Source organism: Mirounga leonina, unplaced genomic scaffold (assembly GCF_011800145.1).
Source record: "Mirounga leonina isolate KUSES-001 unplaced genomic scaffold, KU_Mleo_1.0 Mir_178, whole genome shotgun sequence".
NCBI classification, from domain to species: domain Eukaryota; kingdom Metazoa; phylum Chordata; class Mammalia; order Carnivora; family Phocidae; genus Mirounga; species Mirounga leonina.
Window position 1 is genome coordinate 11,675,525 of NW_023270464.1, and position 27,356 is coordinate 11,702,880.

The window sequence follows — 27,356 nt, forward strand, 5'->3', positions numbered from 1 at the left end:
CCAGACAGATCTATCATCTTATTCCATGAGCCCTTCCCAAGACCTGGTCCTCTGCTCTAGGTCACGAACTAGGGAAGGAAAATGGAGAGAGACTGACCTTCATGTTCTGAACCTTTCATGATTTCTCCCAAAATCTGCTGGGGGCTTTTCTTGTGCCTTCCGGTGATCTTCACCTGCCTCAGCAGCCATGACTTGTTCCTCCAAATGGTAGCTCTTTTGGTCCCCCTCTTCCTTTCTTTGTCTCCTTATCCAAGTGGTTCCACCAGCCTCCTTAGTTACCCTCCGTATCCAGCTCCCACTGTTGATGCTATAGGTCTCCTTCCCCGATGATTGGCTTCCTCAGAGCTGGAACAAGAGCCACCAATGACAGTATCTGGTCCCCTTTCTCCGGGGTTATAGCCATGAAAAAAAGCGAGTCTCGGGATCATTAGGCGTTCAGTGTATTTATGGATGGGAGTCATTCGTGGTCTTCCATCGTGAGGATAGGGTAGGTTAACATCTGTTTCAGAAGCCAGCGGCAGGGGCCGTCCAGCCCTTTCATCTGCTAGCTGGAGAATCCCTACCCACCCAAGCATGTGTGCAAAATACTTTCTTCTCTTTGATAGATCCCCAGTGCTTTGGCAATGTCAGCTGGTAATCTCACCAAGGAGTTGATGCTGGTATTGGAGACAATCTGGAAGCTAAATATTTGAGTATTATAAGATACTTAAGCAATCACGGTTGTTTGCCAGCAAATGAGATTTTGGAAACTCTATTGTAGAAGCTGTTTTTCTGTAGCAAAAGTCCTTTTCCCCCAAAAGTTTGTTTCTTCATCAGTAGCTGATGTTTGCATGAAATGATTATGCTTGTTTTTTTTTTCTTAATGGTGAAAAATGCCACAATTGGAAGAGAGAAAAATAGCCTTTGCCTGCATGCTTAAGGAGCAGTGTCTTCAGTCCCAGTAACAATTAGAATTTACTCTTCCTGAGGCAGAGTATGCAGTTTGTAAATATGGTAAAACCTGGGGTCCCGTTGCTTCATTTTATTCTTCTATACAAATCCAACGGACTATTTGTTTTATTTAGAATTCCCATTACAGAAAGTGTGACGTGCTAAGCCGCTAGGGAAGATTTCTGGGAGCTTTGATGTCAGAGACCTAAACCTTCCTCTGAGCTTCATCCGCTGTCTTTCTAGGCCTTTTAAAAACGTCACGGAGTATGATGGGCAGGATGCCTGTGGCTCTAACAGCTGGAACATGGTGGATGTGGACCTCCCTCCCAACAAGGACGTCGAGCCTGGCATTCTGCTGCATGGACTGAAGCCCTGGACGCAGTATGCTGTGTATGTCAAGGCGGTGACCCTCACCATGGTGGAGAACGACCACATCCGTGGGGCCAAAAGTGAAATCTTGTACATTCGCACCAATGCCTCAGGTATCCACACACTGCGCATCCCATATTTTTCGTGAGCTCACCGTGCTTATTACAAGATGTCTCGATCCCAGGGGCGCCTGGGTGGCTCAGATGGTTAAGCATCTGCCTTCGGCTCAGGTCACGATCCCGGAGTCCTGGGATCGAGTCCCGCATCGGGCTCCCTGCTCGGCGGGGAGTCTGCTTCTCCCTCTGACCCTCCTCCCTCTCATGCTCTCTGTCTCAAATAAATAAATAAAAAAAAATCTAAAAAAAAAAAAAAAAGATGTCTCGATCCTGGACCAGTCTGTGTTTTATATGTCTTTCTTATCAATATATAATGCTATATCATGTCATTTTTTTCCCAGTCCCAATAACCTAGGCTTTTCTGGGCCATTTTCCTGGTCCATCTTCCATCATCTGTCTGCTCTGTGCCAGTAAGCCCAGGTCCTCCAAGGGGGCTGGGGTGGTTTGTTTGGAGGACCCAGCCGGGATCCAGCCCCCTATTTTATTTTCATAGTTGAACCTCCAGGAATTGAACACATGCTGATTTGGTCTTTCAGTTACCTCATGTGGCTCATGGGTTTTCCATCTTCATTCTGTAGAGGCAAGGGTTCCAAGGAGGTAGACAGAATTTGGAAAGCGTCAGACAGAGTATACTGTGGACATTCCAGATATTTGCTGGTGAAAATGTTCCTCCTTCTGTCTCTGTCTTCATTTCCTAAACCACCTCATTTTTCTCAACTCCAGAATCTGGAACTGATGAAAGCAAACGTTTGTGTATATTAGCCAAGTATATGAAAACCAGCTTAGAGGCAGGAAAACGCACATCATTTCTAAAGACGATGATAAATACCCTTGGATGGTTGCTGTTTTATAAAACACCCATAAGGTAGCACAAAATAAATTTAAATGGCAGAAATGGTGAGGAAAAAGTGTTGATGGGGAAAACCTTCAGCTCACGCAATGCCTGCTTCCCCCTCCCCTCCCCTGCCCCATCTCAAGGATCCCATAAGTGGTCACAGTCATGCCACGGACCCTGAAGTGTTTATAGAAATAAATCTGGCGCTGGCTTCTGATCCTGGGTGTGGGGTGGTGTAGCAGAGGCTGAAAGGCAACAAAACAAGTTATTCTTCTTCTAGGTTTGGAAGTAATTTATTGCAGCCAGCTCAGGAAGAATAAGAATCTTTCCTTATTATGACAAGTTCTTTTTTTTTTTTTAATCCATTCACTTTCTTTAGAGAGAGCGGGGGCGGGGGTGGACAGAGAGAGAGGGAGAGGGAAGATCCTCAAGCAGATTCCCCACCGAACACGGAACCCGATGTGGGGCTCAATCCTCAGGACCCCAAGACCATGACCTGAACTGAAATCAAGAGTTGGCCACCCAACTGACTAAGCCACCCAGGTGCCCCTAATTAATTATATGACAAATTCTTTTTTTTTTTTTAAGATTTTATTTATTTATTTGAGAGAGAGAGAATGAGAGACAGCATGAGAGGGAGGAGGGTCAGAGGGAGAAGCAGACTCCCCGCTGAGCAGGGAGCCTGATGTGGGACTCGATCCTGGGACTCCAGGATCATGACCTGAGCCGAAGGCAGTCGCTTAACCAACTGAGCCACCCAGGCGCCCCTATATGACAAATTCTTAAGAAACGTATTTCCTTTCCCCAAAGATGGAAAACTAAGCACGATACAAATTGGGCCAGTTCCCTACATCTTGGCCCCTGTCCTTATAAGTGGTGGGGACAGAGGAAGACTCGGTCCTCTGCCTCTGCTTTTTTAGATTTGAAACTCTTAGGGGTGAGCTGTTTATTGTTGAAATACTTGACTTTGGTAACTGAAAGTGGTCGAGCATCCAGTGGTTATGTTTTTCCTGAAAGCTGGCATAAGTCACAGCCTTTCCCTAAAGCATCACTCCGTACAGGTGTTCAGAACCTTGTCTGTGATATTAGGGGCCTTAAAGTACCCTTAAACTCTTCGCCCCTTTGAAATTTTAAAAAAGTGGCTTGGATGACTGTGTTGTTTAAGTGATAGACAGTAAAGAGGTCTCTTGCACTTTGGAAAACCCCCAAAAATCATTGTTTTCTTGTGAACCCAAGGAAAATAAGATTTCAGTGGTCCTGGGATGCGTTTGCCCTTTATACGTAAGGTAGCTCTGGGTTTCGGTTTGGGAGGCAGTAGTAAAATAAAGCTTGGCCAGATTTTATGCTGTGCCTGTAAATGAATATTCTTTGGCTGGTAACAGAGTCCATTGCTTGCAGTCGGGGCTCTGTGTGTGTTTGGGTTTGTGGACTGCTTTTCCTAGTCCTATCTCATTCATCCCGTGGAAGTGTGGTTATAGAACTGAGAGACTTGCAGGCCCTCTTCCTCCACGCCTCTTACACACCCCATGCACACACTCACGTGCACACACAATCCAGCCCTCTCCCACTTCCCCTTTCATTTTGGCATCTTGCCATTTTTATCAGAGCTCCAGAATCTCAGGTGAAACCCAAGTCCGTCCGTTTCCCCACTTGGTAGAACTGCTGGAGTCAGGTGATTTGGAGAACGGTGGATGTAATAAACGAGAGCAACCCGATGTTTGAATTAGCTGTAGGTTTTTAAGCCACCCACTTGTAATCCTGGCGTGCCCCCGCCCCGACCTTTCTCCACGTGCCGCTCAGTCATGTTTGTTTTCACAGAGCTGACCTGAGAGTAGATACCACGCACGGAGAGAAATGCGGGCATTTAAATTGATACGATTTCAGAACACGGTTCACTTCTTGTTTCACGTGTCCGCGTTCACCGCCGTCTCCCTATCCGGGTCCAACCTGCGGCTTCTTGTGGGCTTGCAGCGAGTGCCTGGGCGCCTGGATTCGGGGTTCATTCCATTGTCTGAAGCGTCCTTTGTTCGCCTTTCCAGTTCCTTCCATTCCCCTGGACGTTCTGTCCGCGTCCAACTCCTCCTCCCAGCTCATCGTGAAGTGGAACCCGCCCTCCCTGCCCAACGGCAACCTCAGTTACTACATCGTGAGATGGCAGCGGCAGCCTCAGGACAGCTACCTTTACCGGCATAACTACTGTTCCAAAGGTAAGGGGCGCGGGGGGGGCGGAACCCCACTCCCGCCGCCCGGACGTATCCACGCCCCGATGTGACACACAGCCCCCCGACAGTTGGAGCCCTTCGGTGGAAACCAGCCACCTTCTCGATCAAACGCGCTGACGGCTCCCCCGCCCGTCTGACCTGGCTTTCATGTCTGCGCTTGTCGGGCTTCTCTTCCCCGAGCAGACAAAATCCCCATCAGGAAGTACGCCGACGGCACCATCGACGTGGAAGAGGTGACGGAGAATCCCAAGACCGAGGTGTGCGGCGGAGAGAAGGGGCCTTGCTGCGCCTGCCCCAAAACCGAGGCCGAGAAGCAGGCCGAGAAGGAGGAGGCCGAGTACCGCAAAGTCTTCGAGAACTTTCTGCACAACTCCATCTTTGTGCCCAGGTACCAAGTGTCGTTGGAAAACGTCTCCAGGCTGGTGCTCCTCGGGCGGGTTCTGTGGTGCGCTCTCCCCGCGGGTGGTTTGTAGGGCAGCAGCCTCAGGGCAGAACCCCGTAGCCGTCAAGGGTGGGGGGAGAACAGAACACGTTGCCAGCTTGCGTGAGTGGGGTGCCTGTGGGAGGCAGGTAGCCGCGAAGGAAAGGGGGGGCCGCGGGCACGTCCGTGCCACTGCCTCGGCCACAGGGCCTCCCACCGAGGGCAGGTGGGCTCTCAGCTGGGGGTGGGCGGGAAGTGAAGCTCAGAGAGGCCCCCACCCATGGAGACCAGCGAATGGAAGAGCTGGTGTGCGGGCCCTTCCTGCGCATCCCACTTCTCCCTGCGGCCTCTTGAAGCCTGGCTGAGGAGAAGTGAAGCAAGAGGGAGAAGACCAGAGTGAGGTTTGAAAGCGGCCCAACTTGCAAGCACAGCCCAGTGCCCCGGGCACCCTTGACAAGCAGGTTTGAGAAGCAGCGGACAAAGAGCGGAGGGAGGTGGAGGTGTGCAAAGCCACGCTACTCACAGTAGCTAAAGCTGGGAATGAGCCGCGTGTCCGTGAGGGGATGAATGGATAAGCAAAATATGGCCTAGCCACGCAATGGCATATTATTCAGCCATAAAAAGGAAGGAGATTCTGACGAAAGGCACCACTCTGGTGGACCTTGAAAACATCATGCTAAGTGAAAGAAGCCAGATGCAAAAGGAACAGCTATTGTAGAATTCCACCCATAGGAAGCATCTACCGGAGGCAAATTCATGGTTTTGGGAAGTGCATGCCAGGTTTCCAGGGGCTGGTGGCAGGGGGAAATGGGGAGTTGGGCCTTAGTGGGTCTAAGAGCTTCTGTTTGAGGTGATGAAAAATGTTGGAAACGGTGATGGTTGCACAACATCATGAATGCAATCAGTGTCTGAATCGTACACTTAAAAATGGCTAAAATGGCAAGATTTGGGTATTTTTTTAATCAAAAATTTTATTTTACCACAATAAGAAATGGTTTAAAAAACAAAACAAAACACGGAGGGGGAGTCCATCAGGGTAGCCCTGCAATGTCTGGGGAAGGAGATGGAAACAGAGTGGTGGTCCCTGTCTCCCTTTTCCTCCTGGAAGATTATAGTGTGGCGTTTACAAACAGCCTCTTGGCTGAAATGTGAGTGGAGGAGCTGGATTCGGTTGCACCTACGCTCTCCTGGTCCCCATGGTGCCCCAGCCGCCAGCCCACTGCCCGGCGTGTTCTGTGATTGCTGGTCTTCCTGCCCCCGACCTCGAGAGGCACCAGAAGCCCGTAGCTTCTGTTTATTCTGTAATGACTTTGCCTTTAAAGGCTTACTTAGGTTGTAACAACAAATGGCTTTTAAAGTGGTTTTTTTTCCCTGTCAAGTGACCTTCCTGATATTTGTGTAATAGTCCAAGATAGCCATCTTACTTCGAAAAATCATTAAGAAAGAAAGACCTCTTAGAGTGGCAGGCATTCTTTTCAGGACGAAGCTCTTCATTGCCCATCATCTCCTCTCTAGGAGTGGAAACCACTGGAGTGTGAGGGTAGGAGAGCCTTCTGTGGGTCCCCCTGACCTGCTCCACTGGAGACCTCTCCTCCTAGGGCTGTGGTTCAAGTGTTAGTCCCGACTGTCTGTAGGTCATGTGTACTTCCAAGAATAAGAGCGTTTGACGAGCTCAGAGATGTTTAAAAACTAGAATTCAGGCATAGTGACTTCTCCAACAGCCTAACTCATGAACGATCCACTCGGGCCTTGACCCTACATTTTGACACATTAGGGCTCTTGCCTTTTTGGTAGCACTGCTTCTCAACGTGGGCCATTTCCCCCCATGCCCGCAGAGAGGCTCAGCTAGTGGCACTTCCCGTGGCCACAGAAGCAGATGGATTGAGAGTGTCCCAAACACGCTGGGCAGGAGTTATCTGTTTATTCTCCAGCGAAAGCTGTCGGCTCCGTTGCTGTCTCATCCCACCGGCCCGCCAGAAGTTCAGATTGTGAGTCCAGGCATTGGAGAAGCTTTGCTAAAGGGCTCCGAGCTTTCAATTTGTAGTTACAAAGCAGTACCTTTCTCTCTCATCACATGGGGAACACAAGATCAGGCAATGTGAAGGCCGAGCCGTGGGTGACACGGATATTAGCAATGCATTGTGTTCATGTTATTGAATTCAAAATAAGTTTCCTGTCTGCCAAATCCCCCCTGACGAGTGCGTGCGTCCACCTCTTTGGCCCCGACATTCTCTCTCCTAAGACAAGTCTGACCTGCTATTCTGGCTTTCCTTAGGATGAATATAAATACTGTATTTGCCCACGGTGAACGGCCACAATTTATACGAACTTCATATTGTTTTGTTTTGTTTTTTTTTAATGCCTCCTACCAAGGGTATAATTCTCATGTCCACTCAATTTGCAACACAATTTTGATAGAAGGAGTGTCTGGCTGGCAGAATGATTGAATCATAAAGGAAGGTTTTTTTGTTTTTCAGCTAAGCTATCCAAAGACAATTTTTATTTCTTTCAATGCATTCTTTTTTTAAAAGATTGTATTTGTTTATTTGAGAGAGAGACAGAGATAGTGACAGAGATAGCAAGAGCGAGAGCACAAGCAGGCAGGAGAGGGAGAAGCAGGCTCCCCGCTGAACAGGGAGCCTGACGTGGGGCTCGATCCCAGGACCCTGAGATCAGACCTGAGCCGAAGGCAGACGCTTAACTGACTGAGCCACCCAGGCGCCCCTCTTCCAATTCATTCTAAGAATAAGCCAGTCAAGTCAGGTTTGGGCAGAGCATTATATTTTTTGCAGTGGATTAAACCCAAGCAACTTCTCTCTTATAGACGTAAGGGTGTGTTGTATTGGTTTTATGTGTTGCATTGGTTTTGAAGAGAAGGCAGGACATTCGTTCTAGTAGGTGTCAAAAGAGATCTCCCCAGCAATAAGTGTAGTTCCTTGTGTCCTTCCCTTCCAGGAAGGTTGGTTGGTGTGTGGGGTGTGAGGATGGGAAATGGTCAGCCTCATCTCCTAATCTTTCCTCCCCCAATATTATGAAAGTGAATGCATTGGGGCCGTTCACACACGGCCTGCCTCTGCGGTTCTCTACCTGGTGGAATGAGCATATCTGGGTTGAATGGTTCGTGTTTTAGGTTAGGACCCACCGGGCCGTTGCACAAAAGTGGTGATGGCATTTTGTGTGGGGGAATCCATGGGCCAGGCAGACTGGGGAGCCAGAGGCCCTTTCCCCAAGTCCCCTGCTTTTCCCTTCCAAGTTTTTCACTTCAAGGCAAGTAAGGACCCGCGGGAAGCCTGCTGAGAGTCAGCTGAGCCACAAACGGCTTCCCAGGTGCCCTGATTCCCTGTGGGACTTCTCTTTCTCCCCTACATGAGAACTGATGAGCATTCCCACTTTGTGGTCTTTCTCCTTGCCTTGGGCTCTTAGTTTTCTTTCCCGGATGAGCTTGGTTCTGTTTCCTCCCCACCCCTTGCCTGCGCACAGGATGCGTGACGCCCGCGGACAGCCTCAGTGTGGAACGGACGGCAGCTTGCTTCCCCCTGTTTCTGGTGGTTGGCCTGAGGGTGGCTGTTTCTCACCTGGGTGCTTACTCTCACATGCTGTTGCCTCCAGTAAACACGAGGGGCTTGTGTTTGAGGTTTCTGAGGGGAACCCAAAGCCCACAACAGTAGCCATTGGAACAGTCCCCCTGTCCAGCTGCGCGGACTGCCTCATCTGCCCTTTGGGTGTGAACATTCTCTTTTGATTTCTCTTTTGCTGTCCTATTGCTTTTGTAGCTGTTGTTCGAAGCCCTAGTCCAGGGCCATGACAGTGATCCTACCATTGGCAGCAGTGGGGCCTTGGAGAGGCCACAGGAGGTCACTGCTGAGTGTGAGGCGGAGCCAGACTGGAAGGACCTCCAGGAGTGTGAAAAATACAGACACTAGGGTCTCAGAGGAAGAGAGAGTCAGTGGGAGCCCCAGAGGGAAGGGTCTGGGGGTCCAAGCAAGTGCTCGCTGCTTGATATCTTTCTTTCTACAGAGGGGGTCAGAGAAGCCATCCCGCTGGGGCCTACACCACACAGCTCACCTCTCACCTCACCCCCTAATAAATCTTAGTGTGGCCAGCAGGGTGGTCACGTTTAATGCTTAACCATGAGGTCAGTGGACCAGGTGGCACGGACATTCTGACCAAAGGGCCAGTATGCTGCAGGGCCAGGAGTGACTGAGGCATTTGTTTGCCTCTAGATACAATCGAGTAACCACTCTGGGAGCCAGGGGGCAGTTTGTGTGCCGATTCGGAGGTTTGCAGAGTAGAGAAAGCAAAATAAATAACGGAGAAGGAAATCCCCGTATTATTTGTTGGTCCTTATCCAAAGGGGCTGAATAGCTCCTTTCATCCAAAGTTAAGATTTTTCTTTTCTTTCCGTTACTCTAACCCAAGTCATAGAAGGGACAAAAGAGGTGGAGGCGCTTACAGGCCAAGTTTCTCTCTTCCTTGCAGACCTGAAAGGAAGCGGAGAGACGTCACACAAGTCACCAACACCACCATGTCCAGCCGAAGCAGGAACACCACGGTGGCAGACACCTATAATATCACAGACCCAGAAGAACTCGAGACAGAATACCCTTTCTTTGAGAGCAGAGTGGATAACAAGGAGAGAACTGTAATCTCTAACCTCCGGCCTTTTACTTTGTACCGCATTGACATCCATAGCTGTAACCACGAGGCTGAGAAGCTGGGCTGCAGCGCCTCCAACTTTGTTTTTGCAAGAACCATGCCTGCAGGTAGGGTGTGATCCAGCGAACCCCACTCCTAACTCACTCACAGCCCAGTGGAGAAGCTTGTGTTCTGTGGACACAGAATCTGTCATCCAGGGCAATGACCCTTAGTCTCCATCCTGCTTATTAAAGAACGGGTGGTCATTTGTAGGCAGGATGGTAGACCAGCAGCCCAGGGAATGGAGTCCATTCATAATGACATCATTCCCAACCCAGTCTTCGCACAAAGTCCTACAAGAGCAGGGAGCGCCCTTAGGGGTCAACTCCCCTCCTCCCACTTGGTTCACATTGTACATTTCCATGGCCCTATTCCCCATTTGTACACACGTAAATTTGCCCGGTCCCTCCTGAGTCGTCAGGTTCAGTGGAATCCATTAGCTGCCTTGACTCAGAGTGACTTTCACTCCTCAAGGTCAACTGCTGGAGTAGCCTTTGGTCCTGCCTCTTGGGTCTTCACCTTCCCCTTTGGAAGTTAGAAGCTGCCTGTTACTCACACTGCCATCCATCCATCTTTAAGGATAGGTGAACTGCCCATCCTCTTTCCTGCCCGGGGTTAGCAGGTAGTAGAGAAGGAGCCCAGAAGAAGTGGAGTCTAGGAGGGGACGCACAGCATATCTCAAGGCCGCTGTCAGCTTCCCTGGCCTCAGTTTCCCCACCCTTCTGGGAGAGACAGAAGCCAGCTCATTTCTCAGAGCCCGGCTGTAACTTGCAGGGACTCTTGCTCACCACTTGGCTTGCTGCTTTAAGCAGAAGCAAGAGTGCAAGCACCCAGCCTCAGCTAGCAGCGGCTGGAGGAAGGGTGGACGCAGGCCCAGCTCGTGGGCCGTCCTTCATGCCCGCATCAGAGTTGCGTTTGCCGCGTGCAGATGCAGGCCTGGAGGGCTCCGTGTCGCCGCCTGGAGGCTTGCTGCCAGCCACCCCTGCTCTCGAGGCGCCTTTTCGATGCTGCTTGTGTTTGACGGCATCACATAGTTTCCTTTCTCGAGTGGGAGAAGCCAAATACCAGAAATAAGTTACTCAAGCTGCCGGGATTTTCTGACTATACTTGATATAGCGGGCTTTTTCTGGGGTGGGGTGAGGGGGCGCGGTCACTGAGGGGAGGGAAGGTATCGTGGCATCTTGAGACTCACAGGTCATTACATTGCTTGGATTCCAAACCCTGTGCTATGTGTGAGCAGCCGGCTTTGGGGGAGTATATGTGGTCCCCGCCCTCAGCCCTGCACATACAGACTGGGGGAGGGCATGCTCAGAGTAGCCCACTCGGGGTGGGGGGGGGCGCGGACCCGAATCCGACTTTATCGCTTGTTTAAATTGTTGCACAGAAGGAGCAGATGACATTCCTGGGCCGGTGACCTGGGAGTCGAGGCCTGAAAACTCCATCTTTCTAAAGTGGCCGGAACCTGAGAATCCCAATGGATTGATTCTAATGTATGAAATAAAATATGGATCACAGATCGAGGTAAGGCTGGCGCAGTGGTCTGCATCTGGGTGTGTCCCCATTCCAATTGATGGCATGTGCCCCAACATGTCACCTCCCAGTTAGCTGAGGACTTAACCCCATAAAATGAGGAGCTAAGTCAGTGAGGACTTAAGTCCTTCTACTAGCTCCACACGTCTTTGAGGAGAGTACTCAGAGTATATGAGGAGGGGGGCTTGTTCTCCCCCTTAAGAAACTACTTTGTTACAGAAAATGATCGTTCAGCATACGCCAGAAAGAAATTTTTATTTTTCTGGAGCTCTTTTTGATTACCAAAAAAATAGATATATATTTGGTTAGAACTTGGGAGTGTTTACAGTTACTGGAAGACTGCCATTCAACACTTGGTTTCTTCCCTGTTACTGCAAATTGGGATCACTGTCAGGTGGGATGCGAGAGATGGGACAGCAAGAGGCACCCATTTCTCACATGCTTGTGGGGAATTGGCACTTGTGTTTTATTTCCCCCAGGATCAGCGGGAATGTGTATCGAGACAGGAGTACAGGAAGTATGGAGGTGCCAAGCTTAACCGGCTCAACCCCGGGAACTATACGGCCCGGATCCAGGCCACCTCTCTCTCTGGGAATGGGTCCTGGACGGATCCTGTGTTCTTCTACGTCCCAGCCAAAAGTAAGGCTTGGGGAAGGAGTAGCTGGAAGATGGAGAAGCGGGTTGGGCGGGGCTTGGGAAAGCCTGGGCTGTCGGAGCTCTAACTTTCTGATTTTCCGTTGGAACCGAGTTGGCCAGATTTCAGAAGGGTCACACTTGGGTCAGCACCTCATTTGGGAGCTCGAGCAGGGGGGAGCTGCTGCTTGGAGTTCCTACCTCATTTGATGGTCAGGGAGAGGGTCTGAGCCCCTTTTGAGGGTGGGGGGGGCGTCAGCAAGAGGCCTTTGCTCTCAACTTGTTTTATGTGTGAAGCATTTTACGAAGCGCGTAATTGACCATTCCGCCTCTTATCCGGTTCGGGCTGCTGGTTAGGGCTCGGATTTAGGGCTTAGAATCCTAACGGTGACCAAAATCTGGGGGCCATCCGGTCCAGCCTGTTCCAAGGTAGGAGTCTTTGTAATGGCATCTCACACTGAGGCATTGTCCCCTTCACTGCCCTGTCGGTAAAAACACAGATGCACTTTTAAAGCACCAACACACATCAAATACACACAGTGCTCGCTGTCTGGCACAGAGACTGGGCCATGTTGTGATTTTATACTCAAGCCGTTGACAAGACAGAATTCTTAGAAGACCGTACTAGGCTAGGATTTCAGATTTGAAAACTGGGTTTTGTAAAACGTGTAAGTGCACCATGGGCCCTATGCTTCCTGGGCTGAGAAAATGCAGTATTTTATTTGGTGACTTAAATATTCCTCATTATTTCCACACTGAGTTTCTGTTTCTTATTAGGAACCTAGTTTTTCAGATGATTTCATGTTCAGGTAATGGGATCTAATTTGGCATAACACTATTCCTCACTGCCCCACGTGAAAGAGCAGCCCACCGTGCTTACTGGTGCTACTTTGGGGTCCATTGGGTGGTCCCCACGTCCGTGGTCTCTCCTTGGGTCCCACATCTGTGCTGACCCGAGCTGGCTTCTGAGTTCTTAAATTCAGGATCCAACCAATCCAGCCATCCACCTGGTTAGCGCCTAAAAGTCAAAGACAGATATTTGAAAATCCTAATAGTACAGATATCAAAAGAAGGATGGCGTGCATAGAATTGCAGACCTTGAGGTAACATTTTATGAGCCTGGAACTGTGCCTGAGTTCAGGTTTTAGGGGTAAACAGATCGCTCAGGCAGAGAATTCCATCAGCTAAAAGAGTCTGAATTCTCCATGGGGCCTGCTAACCTGCTCTCCCCAGTGAGCCTCTGCCACCCAGTCCAGTGCTAGAACCTTCCCAGTAATGCCTAGAACCCTCTCCAGAGCTGTGGCTGGCTTTCTCTTCTCCCCTGTTCTCTCTTCTCTGCTTCCATCCCTTAGGAACAGAGCCTAGGTTTAGGAGTATTGCATCAGGCCGCAGTCTTTGAAATAGCAGCCTTGGCTTGTCTTCGGAGGGGACACACTCCCATTTGCCATTGCTACCCCGTCTTTAACCCTGGGAGTGCTGGGATGCCACTGGGAACCCCAAGAGCCCCTCTGATGGACTCTTTCCAGCAGAAGTTGGCACATACTGCAGGAAAATGGAATCTGCATGCCTGCTTTGCTGTTTGTCCTTATGTCAGGCAAGACTCTCCTGCTACAGCATAGCCTCTTTTCCTCTTGTTTAATCCTCAGAGGAGACGGAAGCTTTGCGAGCTTTCTGGCAACCGCTGTCCTTCTAGGAACCCTTCATGTGCTTGAATGCTATTAAATGACTCTTCAGACTTTTCTTCTCCAGACTAAATAATCTCCAGTCTCTTGGCATTTTCTTGTTGCCCAGTCGCAGAGACCAATTTTCTAGCCATTTCATCATTTTGCTCCTCTCCGGCTGTGTTCCAGTTTCTCCGTGTCCCCACTGAATTGTGAAACTCAGAACATGGTACAACGTGACCAGTAGGCTAAGTGATATGAATGTAAGTAGTAGTCCTTGGGAAGAAAAACTAAAACTCAGCTGGCTTCCCAAAGGCAGTGATAGTTGAGAGTGTTTTCAAGAATTAAAAAATGCAGGAGATGCATCCATGTTGAGAGTGATCTGAGGAAAATGTCCTTAATGTTAAAAAATTAAAATAGCATTAATAATCCATAAAGAGTCATAGTGATGATGATGATGATTTTTAGGGGCAAAATAATCACTGATGCGTGACTTCTACCAGGTGTCACTGGGTCCCCAGTGAGTTCCATCATTGCCGCATAGACATCTCTACTTGGGTATCCCACAAGTGCCTCCCACTCCCATCAGTACCAGAACCGAAATCACAGTTGCTGCCCTCAGAGTATCTCTCTATCCTTTTGTTCCCAAGGTCAGTCAGTGGCGCCATGATCCACACCCCACGCAAGTCTGGAACCTTACATCCTCCTCTCTCTCTTTCTCTCTCTCTCTCTCTCTCTCCAGCCACCCATTTCCCATTCAACCCATTGGTTCTGCGTCTTCTGTGTCACTGAAGTCCTGCCCCTGCTGCCACCACCATTAGCTAACGGCCCCTAGGGTACTTGCCGTGGGGGGTAGGTCTGAGCTGTGGGAGCAGGAAAGGTCCCAGGACCATGGCTTCCCAGCTGTCTGTGTGACCCTGGGGAGGACAGTTCATCTCTGTGTCTTCTTCATTCGTAGCAAAAGGCAGTGGTCTCTTCGTGAGGTCTGGGCTGGATAATGCAGAACACAGCCAGGTCCCCTCCCGCCCCCGGCACCCTCCGAGACGTGGCCGTGCCTGCCTCCTCCATTCAGGCTGACCTCAGGCACCGCCATCCCAACATACACAGATCTGCTCGGCTCACTGCGGGGCCCAGAGCTCACATTGGCTCGCTTTCATCTGCAGAATGAGGTTCAAACTGCTTGGCCAGCCCTGCTTTTTCCCAGTATCATCTCCAGCATTTCCTCTGCACTTGCAAAGCTTCCCCGACTCAATTCTCTCCTCTCCCTTCCTCTCCGCGTCCTTGCAGTGTGGGTGGTCCACCTTTTTGGTTGTTGTGCCACCTGGGAACACGCTGACTTCTGGCTTCCAGCAGAGTCTGCAGCGGCATCCCCAGTGTCCAGCCTGGCACCTGTCATCTAAGTGCTGGTGACGGTGATGAGCAGGTGTTGCAGTGAGGCTTGTAACTAGACCCTAATGTCTGGGGAGAAATCAGAGCAGCTTTGGCAAGGGGTGCCATCCAGTTAGGTGTTTTTAAATTGTCTGTGGAACTGTCTTAAGACAGATAAAGGTCAGTGTGGTGTACTAGGATACCAGTTTCATACCAAACAGGTTAAGTAATACATTTATGATCTAAACACCAAGGGTCAGTACAGCTTGAGCTCTATATATGTGAGAATCCATTCATTTTATTTTTGCAAATATATATATACACACGCACATGCATGCACTAGTAGTCGTTAAATTGCATACAAAGATTATTTTACTCGAGCCCACCATTTGAACTATTATTTCAGGGTACATTGTACTTTAAAAATGAGTTTACTCCTCTGTGTGCACTTCTCTCTCTCTCTTTTTTTTTTCCCCAAATAATTCAGAGTTTTTTTTACTGTTCTATCTGATACTGTTTACCTTCAGAATTCCTAGTTTGCAATAGGGCAGTAAAGGAATTTTCGGGGATTTTTTTTTTTCATACTTGCAGCTAAAACAAAACAAAGCAAACAAAAAACGACCAGCTTGCGCACCTAGCAATATTTTATCATTTCCCTTGTCTCTGCAGTAACGTATGAAAACTTCATCCATCTGATCATCGCTCTGCCCGTTGCTGTCCTGTTGATAGTGGGAGGGCTGGTTATAATGCTGTATGTCTTCCACAGGAAAAGGTGAGTGACTCTGTGAAAAGTTCAGATACCGTGTGTGACCGTGCTGTCTGGTGGTTTGAACCTGAGCGCAGGGAAACGTCGTGAGGATTTTGAGGAAGTGTTTTATGGATTGGGAAACCTGATTTTCCCATCAAATGTTCCTCTCAGGAAAAAGAGAACATTTTCTAATGATTCAGCAGCAATAGAAAATGTATTTGGGGCCAGTACGGTTCATCCCCTCGCTCACAGATAACTGCTGCTCATGCAGAGATTTTTCCAAACACAGGGCCCAGCCTTTTCTGTCCAGTAGGCCTTTCAGTTTCTGATGAAGTAAAGAAACAAGTGTTTCATAAAAAGCTTTAATCCGAGGCCCCTGAAGAAGCCCAAGGACGTGTTAGCAAGATGGCTTTGGGGCCCGATGAGAGCCGACAGGCAGGAACTGATACCCACTTAACGAAACAGGACAAATAAAACTGATAGCGCAAAGATGACATGTGCGGAGATGGGTTTGTTTTTTTTTAACCTGAATTTTACCCTTTTGACAGAAATAACAGCAGGCTGGGGAATGGAGTGCTGTACGCTTCCGTGAACCCAGAGTACTTCAGCGCCGCTGACGGTAAGCGGCTAAGCCAGGGTCGCTGCCTGGGGACATCCCAGATCGGGGAGCTTTCGGGAGTGTGGCTAATTTAGGGGGAAGAGGGTTGCAATATTTTGAGGTGACTTTGGCCTCAGAATACGTCTTGGTTAACACTTTTTTTTTGTTTTTGTTTTTTTGAATCAAAGTTTTCAGCAGTTCAAAGAGTATGTCAAAAATTCTGGGACTGTGCGGAATGCCCCAAAGAAAGACAGGCTTCAGAGATGACTGGTCAGCGCAGTAATCAATTTACTTAATCGCCTGAGATTTTATGCTAGAATGACAAAAGCTGTTTTAATTGTTGACGTCTAGTCAGAGGGGATGCCACAGCTGACCAAACCGTCCCCTTCAACTTGTTTCAGCTTGAGTTTCGTGTCGCTGTGACTGTCTTTGATCACTCACGGCTTCCCTGCATTTTTCTGTCTTGGAGTTTTTCTGTTCACCCCCTCCTGACTGGGATCACATGATTTATACCCTCACGGCCCATTCACATACCCTCGGATAGTAACTCATGAGGGCCATTTAGTTCAGTGACCGAGAAGGTCTGACTTGGAAGTTGGGTTGTACTCCATGGATATCTCTTTTTTTTTTTTTTCCCCCTCGTTTGCTGTCTCTTCTCCCTCGTGGGCTTGAATCCAGACCTTTCAAAGTCAGTGTGGGGCATTGGTCCCAGCACCATTACCTGGCACTTTGCTGGGGGCTTTTATAAATGCCATCCCATAGGTCCCTATATCCCTGTAAGGTGGCTCTTCTCAGGCCCGCCTGTGTGTAGGTGAGGCCGGGAGGTGCAGAGGAGAAGCTTGCCCAGGTCACATAGTGAGGTAGTTGAGAAGTTGGGGTGACACAGTCTCTGGCATCTTGTGGACAGTGTGATGCCATCACCGTGAGGTGAGCTCCTCGGGGCGGGCGGGGAAGCTCACCCACAGGAGTATCTGGATCGGGTTCATCAAGTGAATGAGTAAGTGCGTGAAATCGGGTAGATGCATTTAGAAAAAGTGTTTGCCTCTTCTTGGCTTTCGGTGAAGTGAAAGTTGATATAAATGTATAGGAGATAGGAGATAGATTCATGATTATTCTGACTGATTATCCTGATCAAATGGAAAACATAAGAAAAACACTTTGACACTCAAAAGCACTATATAAATGTGTAAAGTTTCACTGTGATTTCTTTAATAGTTTCTAATTCAGTTCTGTTTACAGTAAAGCCAATCAAAAGCAGCCTCCCCTGAGTAGGAATCGAGTGCAGAATAATGACATTATTCCTGATTCTATAAAGATCTCACAAAGTTTTAGTTTTAATAGGCACATATATATTTGTATGTGCATACACGCACACACACACACACACACATACACACCTCTGTACTCCTATAATTAATGTATGTATGTATATAAGGCATAGAGAACATTCTGGAAGGATACACAACCAAACTTAAAATAGTAGTTACTTGCGGAGAGGATCTTTTTCCTTATTAAAAAAAAATATTTTTATGCATTGTTTGTATAAATGATAGCTTTTTTAAAAAAAAATAAGGTAAGGCAAGTCATCACACACCCAATGGAATTTATGGGGGGAATGCAAAGCCACTTTCCCTCTCTGTAAAGATGGAATAAGACTATTCCAGAGACTTTGCTCTGCTTTGAAATAAAGCACAGGAGACGGGCATTTGTAGTTTTGACTACGAAGCATCCAGGAAGTTTGGAAAGAGCATTAATACGATAATATCAGACAGTACTGGTGAACTGAATCCAAATTGTGTATCTTTCCAGAACTACTTTCATAATATGCCTTGATTCTTCTTTAAAAATAAAATAAACAAAACCCAAACTCATTGTCACCTGGGCCAACAGGTAGGAACACCATCACCTCATTTGAACTTAATTTATTCGGCCTTTTGACAAGCACCTTATAGCTAGTTTCCTCAAGGGGCCACAAAATGACATTGCAGTTCGCAAATGCTTTAAAAACTCCTTTCTCCAAAAGCTAATCTGCATGTCACCATTCTCCAGAGTACGCTGAAAATCCCCTCTAGGGAAGTGCTGATAACATTGTGCCCATAACCTGAGGCTGGCTGGAGGGGCTTAGGACTACTGGTTCAAGTCAGAGCTGCTGGGTTGAATTTAGAGAAAAGGATTCCAAGTGTTGACTTCAGGGACCTCCCAAGGAAGGAATGTGATTGGTTTTAACTCTGTTTTTTATGGTGTGCTACATAGTTAATTCTGACTAAAAGCAAGCCTGGATTTTCAGAGATAAATGGATTGAGGCAGTGTCTCTTTATACTTTCTGAGGGGTATTATGAAGAGTCTTATCTAAAGGCTTGTCTGGCATACTTAACTCTCCTGAGCAAGCATCAGCCTCTTCTCGGGGGCTGTGTGGCACCTAAGCCATGCAGAGGGTAGACTTCCGTTTATGAAATTCCAAAACATGTAATGTGAAATACAAAAATGTGTATGAGAGAAAATTCTAGATTGATTAATATAGGCCATATTGGACACTCCTCAGAGGTGTAATTTAGTTTTCATTCTGCCCATTCAGGTTGCAGGACGGATCCTCTGTTTTGTTTTGTTTTCTTTCTTACATCCCTTCTCCCTGTTCCTCTCTTTCTGCTTCCTGCCTGCCTGGAATTACTTATTTAATTCCTTAAACCAGACCAAAAGCCTGGGCTGGAAAAGTCCTAGTTGGGCTCTGTCTTAGCATGTCCCACCACCCAGCCCCTCACCCCCCGGTTGTGGGAGGTCCCTGAACTCACGGAGCCCAGGCCAGAGCCCTGGGGACACCCCTCTGCTCATCAGCTGTCCCTCCACCCTGCTCACCACTGAATGCTCCTTGGGGCCAGAGCTCAGTTGCTTCTGTACCCCTTTAGACACTCCGGGGTCTTTGATGAGGCTGGAGACACTTGTCTAGACGAGAATAGTGCTCCCAGTGGAAATATAATGCCAGTCCCATATGTAACCTCAAGTTTTTCTTGTGGCCATATAAAAGAAAAAGTGTAAAAGAAGCAGGTGAAATAAATATTAACGATATGCTTTATTTAACCCAATATATGCAAAGTATTATCAATTTTAATATGTAATCAGTACAAAAACTATTGAAATATTCACATGATATTTTGTGCTAAGATTTTGTGGGTTTTTTGGGGTTTTGTTTTTTAAAGTTTTATTTATTTCAGTAATCTCTCCACCCAATGTGGGGCTCAAACTCATGACCCCAAGATCAATAGTCACACGCTCGCCTACAACTGAGCCAGCTGTGTGCCCCTAAGTCTTTAAAACCTGTTGTGAATTCTATACTTAGCTCATCTCAGATTGGACTCCTTTGTGGTTCTTCTATGCTGTTAGTATCCTCAGATTATCACAGAATCCTTGAAGACTTGAAATACCAGAATTTTTTTTAAGATTTTATTTACTTTTTTTTTTTTGAGAAATACCAGTATATGACCGTATTGCTGCCTGACAGAAATTTCAGGACAAGCCGCGTCATTGTTCCCAATGTTCTCTGTGGGCTTTAGGAAGTGGCATCTTGTGGTCTTTGGTTTCCCCCCAAAAGCACCTTCTGCCCAGGGGGTCCCTTGCCTTACCTGGCTCAGTTCTGGTTTCTTCTTCTCTAGTGTATGTACCTGACGAGTGGGAAGTTGCTCGAGAGAAGATCACCATGAGCCGAGAGCTGGGGCAGGGCTCATTTGGGATGGTATACGAAGGAGTTGCCAAAGGCGTGGTTAAAGATGAGCCAGAAACCAGGGTGGCCATTAAAACAGTGAACGAGGCCGCGAGCATGCGTGAAAGGATTGAATTTCTTAATGAGGCTTCAGTGATGAAGGAGTTCAATTGTCACCACGTGGTAAGAGATAGCCCCCCGGGAAAGCCAGAACCTGACACAGGGAGAACCCTTCCCTGGAGCTTCCCAGGGTGTCCGTGGCCCCACTTGGGGAGTTTGGTGTCTTCCTCCACCCCCCTGGCCCCCGCCTTCCGGGGTCCCCCATCACCTCACGGTTGCCCTTAGACATCTGTGCATGGGAGGCAGACCCCGGCCAGTGGAGCCCCCTGGGGCCTGCTCATGTGGGCCCTGCAGGTCCCAGCACCAGACAGTTCGAGAAGCGTGGGTGGGGACAGTCGCGGGTAACCCTCACCCTCTGAGTCCTTCTCTTTGTCATTCCTCCCAGGTGCGGTTGCTGGGCGTAGTGTCCCAGGGCCAGCCGACGCTGGTCATCATGGAACTGATGACACGGGGGGATCTCAAAAGCTATCTCAGGTCTCTGAGGCCAGAAATAGAGGTCAGTTTTGGTTTTAACCGACTTTGCACGTTATCCGTCCTTTCCCCCAGGAGATACGGTGTCTTTAAATTTACTTACTCTCAGTATCGAATGTTTCTTGCCGCGTGCTTGGTTGTAGGTCCTTTATGTGAAAGATTTCCCTGACTAGAGGGGGACCTGTGAGCTTTTGTGAGAGGCACTTGCCATTCCTCAAGTACCCCCCTCCCTAACGCCTCTGCGTCTGTTCCTGCATTCCCTCTTCCACCACTGGTTACCTCCTCCACCGCCCACGCTCCCTGAACCCCCCCAGCCCCCAACCTCCCCAGCCCCCCACCTCCCCGGCCAGGAGGAACCATCTCCTCCGCTGACTTCTCTCCTAGCACGGACTCTCTCCTCTCTGGTCCCTGAGTGGATTCCCCTCCCACCCCATCGTGTTTGGCTTCTCACCCTGGGGAACAGCCACACCCAGTTCAGGGTCAGTGTTTGGGGCAGGCAGTCTTTCCATAAATGCTTGTCAGAGTTCAGTGTTAGATGGACGCGATTCTTGTGCCAGGGTGGTCTCCCACCCAGCTCCATGCACAAGACAGCCTCTCCCTCATGAGCCCCCTCCCCACCCACATGCCCCTTCCCCCCACCCCACGCTGTCAACAGTCTGCGCCTTGGAGACCGGGAAGCCTTGTTTCTCAAACTCTGCACCCGCATTTCAGGCCCGATTCTGAGGCGGACTGATACTCGCCTCAGCTGCACAGTCTGCTTCGTCTAGTAAAAAAGATCCATTTGTGTTATGAGCTTCAAAATCTAAACCGGCGGGGCGCCTGGGTGGCTCAGTTGGTTAAGCGACTGCCTTCGGCTCAGGTCATGATCCTGGAGTCCCGGGATCGAGTCCCGCATCGGGCTCCCTGCTCGGCGGGGAGTCTGCTTCTCCCTCTGACCCTCCCCTCTCTCATGTGCTCTCTCTGTCTCTCTTATTCTCTCTGTCTCAGATAAATAAATAAAATCTTTAAAAAAAAAAAAAATCTAAACCGGCTGAAATCCTGTGTAATTTTTCATTAGTCACCGTGGTATCTCCCCTTCTGTGGCAGGAACCCACAAGCCAGCTTTTTATCATATGGAAGCATGACTTGAAAGTGAGGAATTCTAAGAATAAACCGGTAGATAAACACTTACAAATAATCCCAGCAACATCTGCCTTTCATTGGGCCACCTTGGTGGGTTCAAAGTCCTTACTTTCACCCGGACTTTGTTCCACGTTGAGTAGGCTTTGTATCTGCTTGCCCCTGCCAGAATCCTTCCCTTTCTCTACCCCTTTTGAATTTCTACAGCTTTTCTCCGCTTGAGTTTAATCTTTTGTTTTCTTTTAATCTGCAACTTAATTATCCCCCACGTAGTATTTCCTCAATTTGAGCTCTGAGCACCTCTTTGCGTGTGGCTTCCTTTATTCACAGCAGATGATGCTTGTGATTCTGTGAGGGTCACGAGGCTGAGTGTGGCCTGGGGCACCTGCGAGCAGGGTACAACACACCCACCCTCTGCTCTGCCACCGTGGGTCCCCAACTCCCCTGGATCTTAATGCCTTTTCCTGGCTCTCTTTGGTCATTCACAAGCCAGAGTGAAGGAGAACCGCTTCATCAGATGGGCAGCTAGAGATGCATGGCAGCGTACTTCTTTTCAGATTCATTCAAGGCACCTCTGAAAAGTATGGAACCCTCACTCCCTGCATCCCCGACTTCAGGCACAGAATAAACATTTGGGACACGTCTCAGTCCTGGCTCTGCTGTTTAGCTGTCTGCCGTCCTCAGGCAGCCGCTGCGGGCCTCTGCACCTCGGCTTCCTCACGTGTAAAATAAGAGGGTTGGACAAGATGATTATCCAAGTCCTTTTCAGATCTAAAATTCACTCTTAGATTTGTCAGATTTAAACTTGTTCTTCCGAACTCATGTCAAGTATAAAAATATGTATGCTTGTCCTGCAGATTCATTATATTCTACTTGGCATCTTCTCCCCAAGTGAAGATTTGCTCATTTACTTTGCTAAATGTGGGTGTTTATGTATACATGTCTTCAGTAGCTCTGAGCAAATGAAAGATTTCCGCTCTCTGAAATGTCTGAAAGAACGGCACTGCAGCACCATGAGCCGACCAAATGGCAGCCCTCTCCTCCGATATTTACAACCAGGTTCCTTTCATTGAGTCTGTTTTTCATATTAGTTATGAATGACCACTTCCAGTAAACACATATACTTAATACTCCACAGCTTAAGTATGATAAGCATAAACTTAACATTTTACCCGCAGATTTCCTAGCATACCATGCATATCTAGAGCCCCGAAAAGGTTAAAAGGCAATGGTGGGTCCAGGGGGCGGGGGTTGGGGGGGAAACAGCTTGTCTAAACAAGGTTCCCGTGTAAAAGAAAGTGGTGGCTCAGGCTTACCCTTGAGGACGTCATGTCACTTCCCCAGGAAACTCAGTGATAAGTATTTTGAATCACCAGAGACGGTGTTGATAATCTCTTCAGAAGGTGAATGTATGTCAAGCATAGGGAACTAACCGGGAAGTACTTGGAGGGTTGTTACCCTGCTTCCAGAAGGCAGCTTGCAACAGAGACTAGCACGCCACTGGACAAAGCCAATCTCCACCAAGCACAGACCCTGTCCAGGGTCCAGGCACTGGCAGGCACTTTCCATGCATGGTCCCAGCTCGTCCTCCCAGCAGTGATCCCACCCAGGCATGCTCTGCCCATGGTCCACAGGGTTTGAGCTGGGAAGGTGGCATGTGGGACCTGTCAGAGCAACTTGGCTTTGCAGTGTTGTAACAGATGCTCTGTAGTCAGGGAAACTGAGGTAAAATCTATTGTGCTAGCATGAGCAAGAGGTGGTTAGCATCTAACCTGTGGCAAGCTGATTGGCTTTGTATTTTTTTTTTAAGGTTAGAGAGATTTGGGCACATGTTTTATATAAACTTTTTTCCACATGGATTTATTATTATTATTTGGAGGCATTGCTCTTTAATTCTAAAGCCAGTATGTTGCCCTCCTCTGCAAAAAAAAAAAGGAAATGCTCATCCATGTTCCATGTCACCGTTTTATATTCATCCCCCTCTGGAATAAGCTTCACCTGGACTTAAATGGCAAGTGCCTGTTTTCCTTGGTGTCCCTGGAAAATAATAATCCAAAGAATGCCACATTGTAAGGTGAAAACATTAATCTCAATATTTTTATACTTTAGAAGAAAGTTGAAGAGAAAGAGAAAGATCAAATAATTTATAACAATGCTTATGTGGGAAATAAAGCATACAGTGTCCGTTTGGGAAATACATTTGCTTATTTCCCCATAGCCTTTGTAATATTCTCTCCGTCCTTTTACCTGTACTTTGATTATAGAAATAAAAGGAACATATGAACTAATAAAAATTTGAGTAACCAAGAATTCGTAATATGAGAAATTGTTTCACTTTAAATACTTTTTGTCCTACCCAAAATAGAAAATGCTGGTCCCAAGTTGTGCTAATTGGTGTTTCTCTCTGCAGCTTTGTGTGATGTGGTCAGTGAGCAAGCGCATGACTTTACCACGAAGCAGATGCTATGGTCTCCATAATAATATGTTCCCTCTGAGCAAGTCCTGCTTCTTAGGTCATTACCTGTGGTGCTCAGATTGAACCAAGATAGATTTGCACACCCTGAAAGAACGTAGGGTGGGAAAAACTCCTTCAATTCTCACCTGAGTTTTTTTTTTTAATCTCCAACAGAATAATCCAGTCCTAGCACCTCCAAGCCTAAGCAAGATGATCCAGATGGCTGGGGAGATTGCAGATGGCATGGCATACCTCAACGCCAACAAGTTTGTCCACAGAGACCTTGCTGCCCGGAACTGCATGGTGGCCGAAGATTTCACGGTCAAAATCGGAGGTGTGTTCTTAGCTTTCCAGATCTGAACAAGAACTCAACTCACACATTTCAGGGACTGAGTTGGCATTAGCCTACCTGTGAAGAGGTTTTCCAGTGCATCCCATGAGTACAGAGTCTTACTCTTGGGAATAATGTGGCTATCTCCAGTTGATAGTCAATCACAGACCTGGCTGGGTTGGCTCAAATCCCAATAGCACATGTGGGCACAGTGAAACAAGCAGTGGGCAAGGATGGGCTGAGGACATGGTCCCTGAGATAGCCTCTCCCAGCACTTGAGGCATTTCTTGGCAGAACAGTTCTAAGCATTGGTTACAGAAATAATTGAGGCAACATCCTCAGATTATTTTGACCTGGGAATAAAAGTTGCCATCTGAACTACCAATATCCCCCCAATATTCCCAGCTTGTAAGGAGCTTTGTCTTCCCAGTGGTCCATGGAGTTTTCTAAGAGGTGAGGTCCCCTAACAGTGAAGGCACCTACACAGAGCAAGAGCAGTGACAGGGACGTGGCAAGCCCTGTGACAGGGAGGTGGCAGTCCTTTATTGGGGTTCACACCCAAGTTGATCAACCACTAAACTCTTGACCTGTTATAATACTTAGCTGACCAACCTGCTGGTTAGACCTCTTATTGCCACCACCCACTCAAACACCAAAAAAAAAAGGTTGGATTGCATTTCTGGCGCTAGTTAGAAATTCATTTCAGCCTTTAGGTTTGGACTTTGCTTCTTTGATCTCTTAATCCTGATTAAAGAAAAACAGAACAGAAACCACATACAACCTCAGGGCTGCTCAGGAAAACACCTCCTCTTACCAGAACCCTTATCTTCCTACTATGAGATGATGATGGTTCAGAAAAACATCAAATATTTATCCTGAGAAACTGTAGGGGACACTTTACATCTGAAATCTATTTAAAATTAACCTCTTTGACTTTGCTGACTTTCCCAACACATAAAAACAGACACAGAGAGTTAGACAAAATGAGGGGGCAGGGAATATGTCCCAAACAAAAGAACGGGACAGAATCACAGCAACAGAGCTAAACAAATCAGAGATGAGCAATATGCCTGATAGAGAATTCAAAGTAATCGTCATAAAGATACTCACTGGACTTGAGAAGAGTGGAGGATCTCATTTGAGACCTTCAACAAAGTGATACAAAATATACCAAAGAAGCAATCAGAGATGAAGAACTCAATAACTGAAATTAAAAATACACTAGAGAGAATAAGAAGTAGAGGAGGCAGAAGAACAGATCAATGAGCTGGAAGAGAGAGTAATGGAAAGCAACCAAATGGAACAGGAAAAAGGATAGGTTAAAGGAAGTTAGAGGATAGGTTAAAGGAAGTCAGTGACACCATCAAACATAGTAACACTCACATTATAGGGATTCCAGAAGGAGAAGAGAAAATTTATTTGAAGAAATAATAGCTGAAAACTTCCCCAAACTGGGGAAGGAAATAGACTGAAGAAGCAGAGAGAGCCCCCAACAAAATCAACCCAAGGAGGTCCACGACAAGATACATAATATTAAAATGGCTAAAAGTAGTGATAAAGAGAATTTTAAAAGCAGCAAGAAAAAAAGAAAACAGTTACATACAAGGGAAACCCTGTAAAACTATAAGCTGATTTTTCAGCAGAAACTTTGCAGGCCTGAAGGGAATGGCATGATATATTCAAAGTACAGGAAAAATAATAATAAGGTAAAATGAAACTAACCTCTTTGTCTAGTTCTTGAGCTGTCTATTCTGGAAATGCTCACCTTTCCTTAGCAGTAATTTTTTTCTTTAGCAATGATTTTGAATGAACTATTTTGGCCCTTTAGTTGTGAACAATGAGTATCCCCTCTAGAATAGTTATCAAATGAGGGGTGATTTTTCATTTGTAGGAGACAGGGGTGATGAATGGAGCCATATCATAGAGTAAACATCCCTTAGTCATCAGAATTACTCAGGAGCCACCAGTGTGTCCCTGAATTTGGCCCTTTGAAGCACCCACACATCTGGTGCCCCTTGAAGCCCAAGAGGCTGTTCCCCTTCCCCAGTACTAGGGAACCGGGAAGGCCTGAGCTTAAATCTTGGTTCTACCAATAACAGATAAGACTCGGGCCAAGTGCCTTAAGTTCTGTGAGCCTCAGTTTCTGTCCCTCTGAAATGGGCATGCTGATACAGCAGACCCATGAGATGGTGGGAAGAAGTGGGTGCAGGGAAGCTCTAAGCACATGGCTGGCATGGGGCTGGTCCTCAGTAGATATTTGGTTCCTCCGGCCGTCGGCATCGTGCTTCCTACCCTCTTTCCGGCACATGCAGGAGCCTGGTTCGTGCTATTCTCTTCCTGGTTTCACATCACGGTGGGAGAGCTATTGTTGTGCGACTTGCCATTTGAAGTCCCAAGTCAGCAAGGACCATATTTACCGTTTAACCAGGTGGCACATTTATAGTGCCATTTTCTTTGTACTTGTGGTTTTTCTCCCTAAAATTTGAAATTTTTCTTTTGTGTTAAGAAATAGCTTGTGTTCTTTTTCTGGGATTTCCTTTTTTTTTTGGTCCTTTTTGTGCAAGTAAAGGCAAGTCTTCTCATTTGCATGTCACTGGATTAATTCTGAGATAAGACTTCAACATTTCATTTTTATTCTTCACTAGGGTTCAAAAACCCTGTTTTTCCTATGCCCAGTGTCTCATGGATTACAAACATGACAGGTAATTTTACCAGAGGCAGTTCGATGGCCCTCAGCTCAGTACAAGTAAATTGTGTTGGTTAACGTCCAAGGAACTTTATTCCCTATGTTTGCTTTGTAGCCTTACCGCTTTGTGGCACAGTTAGAGACATGAATGAACATTTTAGAAAGGAGAGCAGCCCTTTCTCCTGGGAAGGCGAACAGAAGAGTCCCTGTAAGAAAAGGTTGTATGATTGAGTGGAAAATCAAAATCTGACAAAGAAGCAATAATTTAGGATTATAAAGCAAGCCTGCCATCAAACGTAATTATGTGACATCTTCTAGAGACATGGAAAATGGAAGAAATTTTCAAAAACGAGT

General features: G+C 47.4%; 1 protein-coding gene across 2 annotated transcripts in view; it reads left to right on the plus strand.

Annotated features, from left to right (window-relative positions):
* IGF1R (insulin like growth factor 1 receptor) overlaps window positions 1-27,356 on the plus strand; it is a 298,451-nt gene that overhangs the window by 256,325 nt on the left and 14,770 nt on the right. For both annotated transcript variants that reach the window (XM_035024043.1, XM_035024044.1), the window contains exons 8-18: window positions 1,174-1,412; window positions 4,290-4,457; window positions 4,656-4,860; window positions 9,373-9,656; window positions 10,973-11,109; window positions 11,598-11,757; window positions 15,450-15,552; window positions 16,077-16,147; window positions 19,774-20,003; window positions 20,326-20,436; window positions 24,160-24,319. In XM_035024043.1, the coding sequence (XP_034879934.1) occupies window positions 1,174-1,412; window positions 4,290-4,457; window positions 4,656-4,860; window positions 9,373-9,656; window positions 10,973-11,109; window positions 11,598-11,757; window positions 15,450-15,552; window positions 16,077-16,147; window positions 19,774-20,003; window positions 20,326-20,436; window positions 24,160-24,319 (1,868 nt within the window). The remainder of the gene's footprint in view (window positions 1-1,173; window positions 1,413-4,289; window positions 4,458-4,655; window positions 4,861-9,372; window positions 9,657-10,972; window positions 11,110-11,597; window positions 11,758-15,449; window positions 15,553-16,076; window positions 16,148-19,773; window positions 20,004-20,325; window positions 20,437-24,159; window positions 24,320-27,356) is intronic.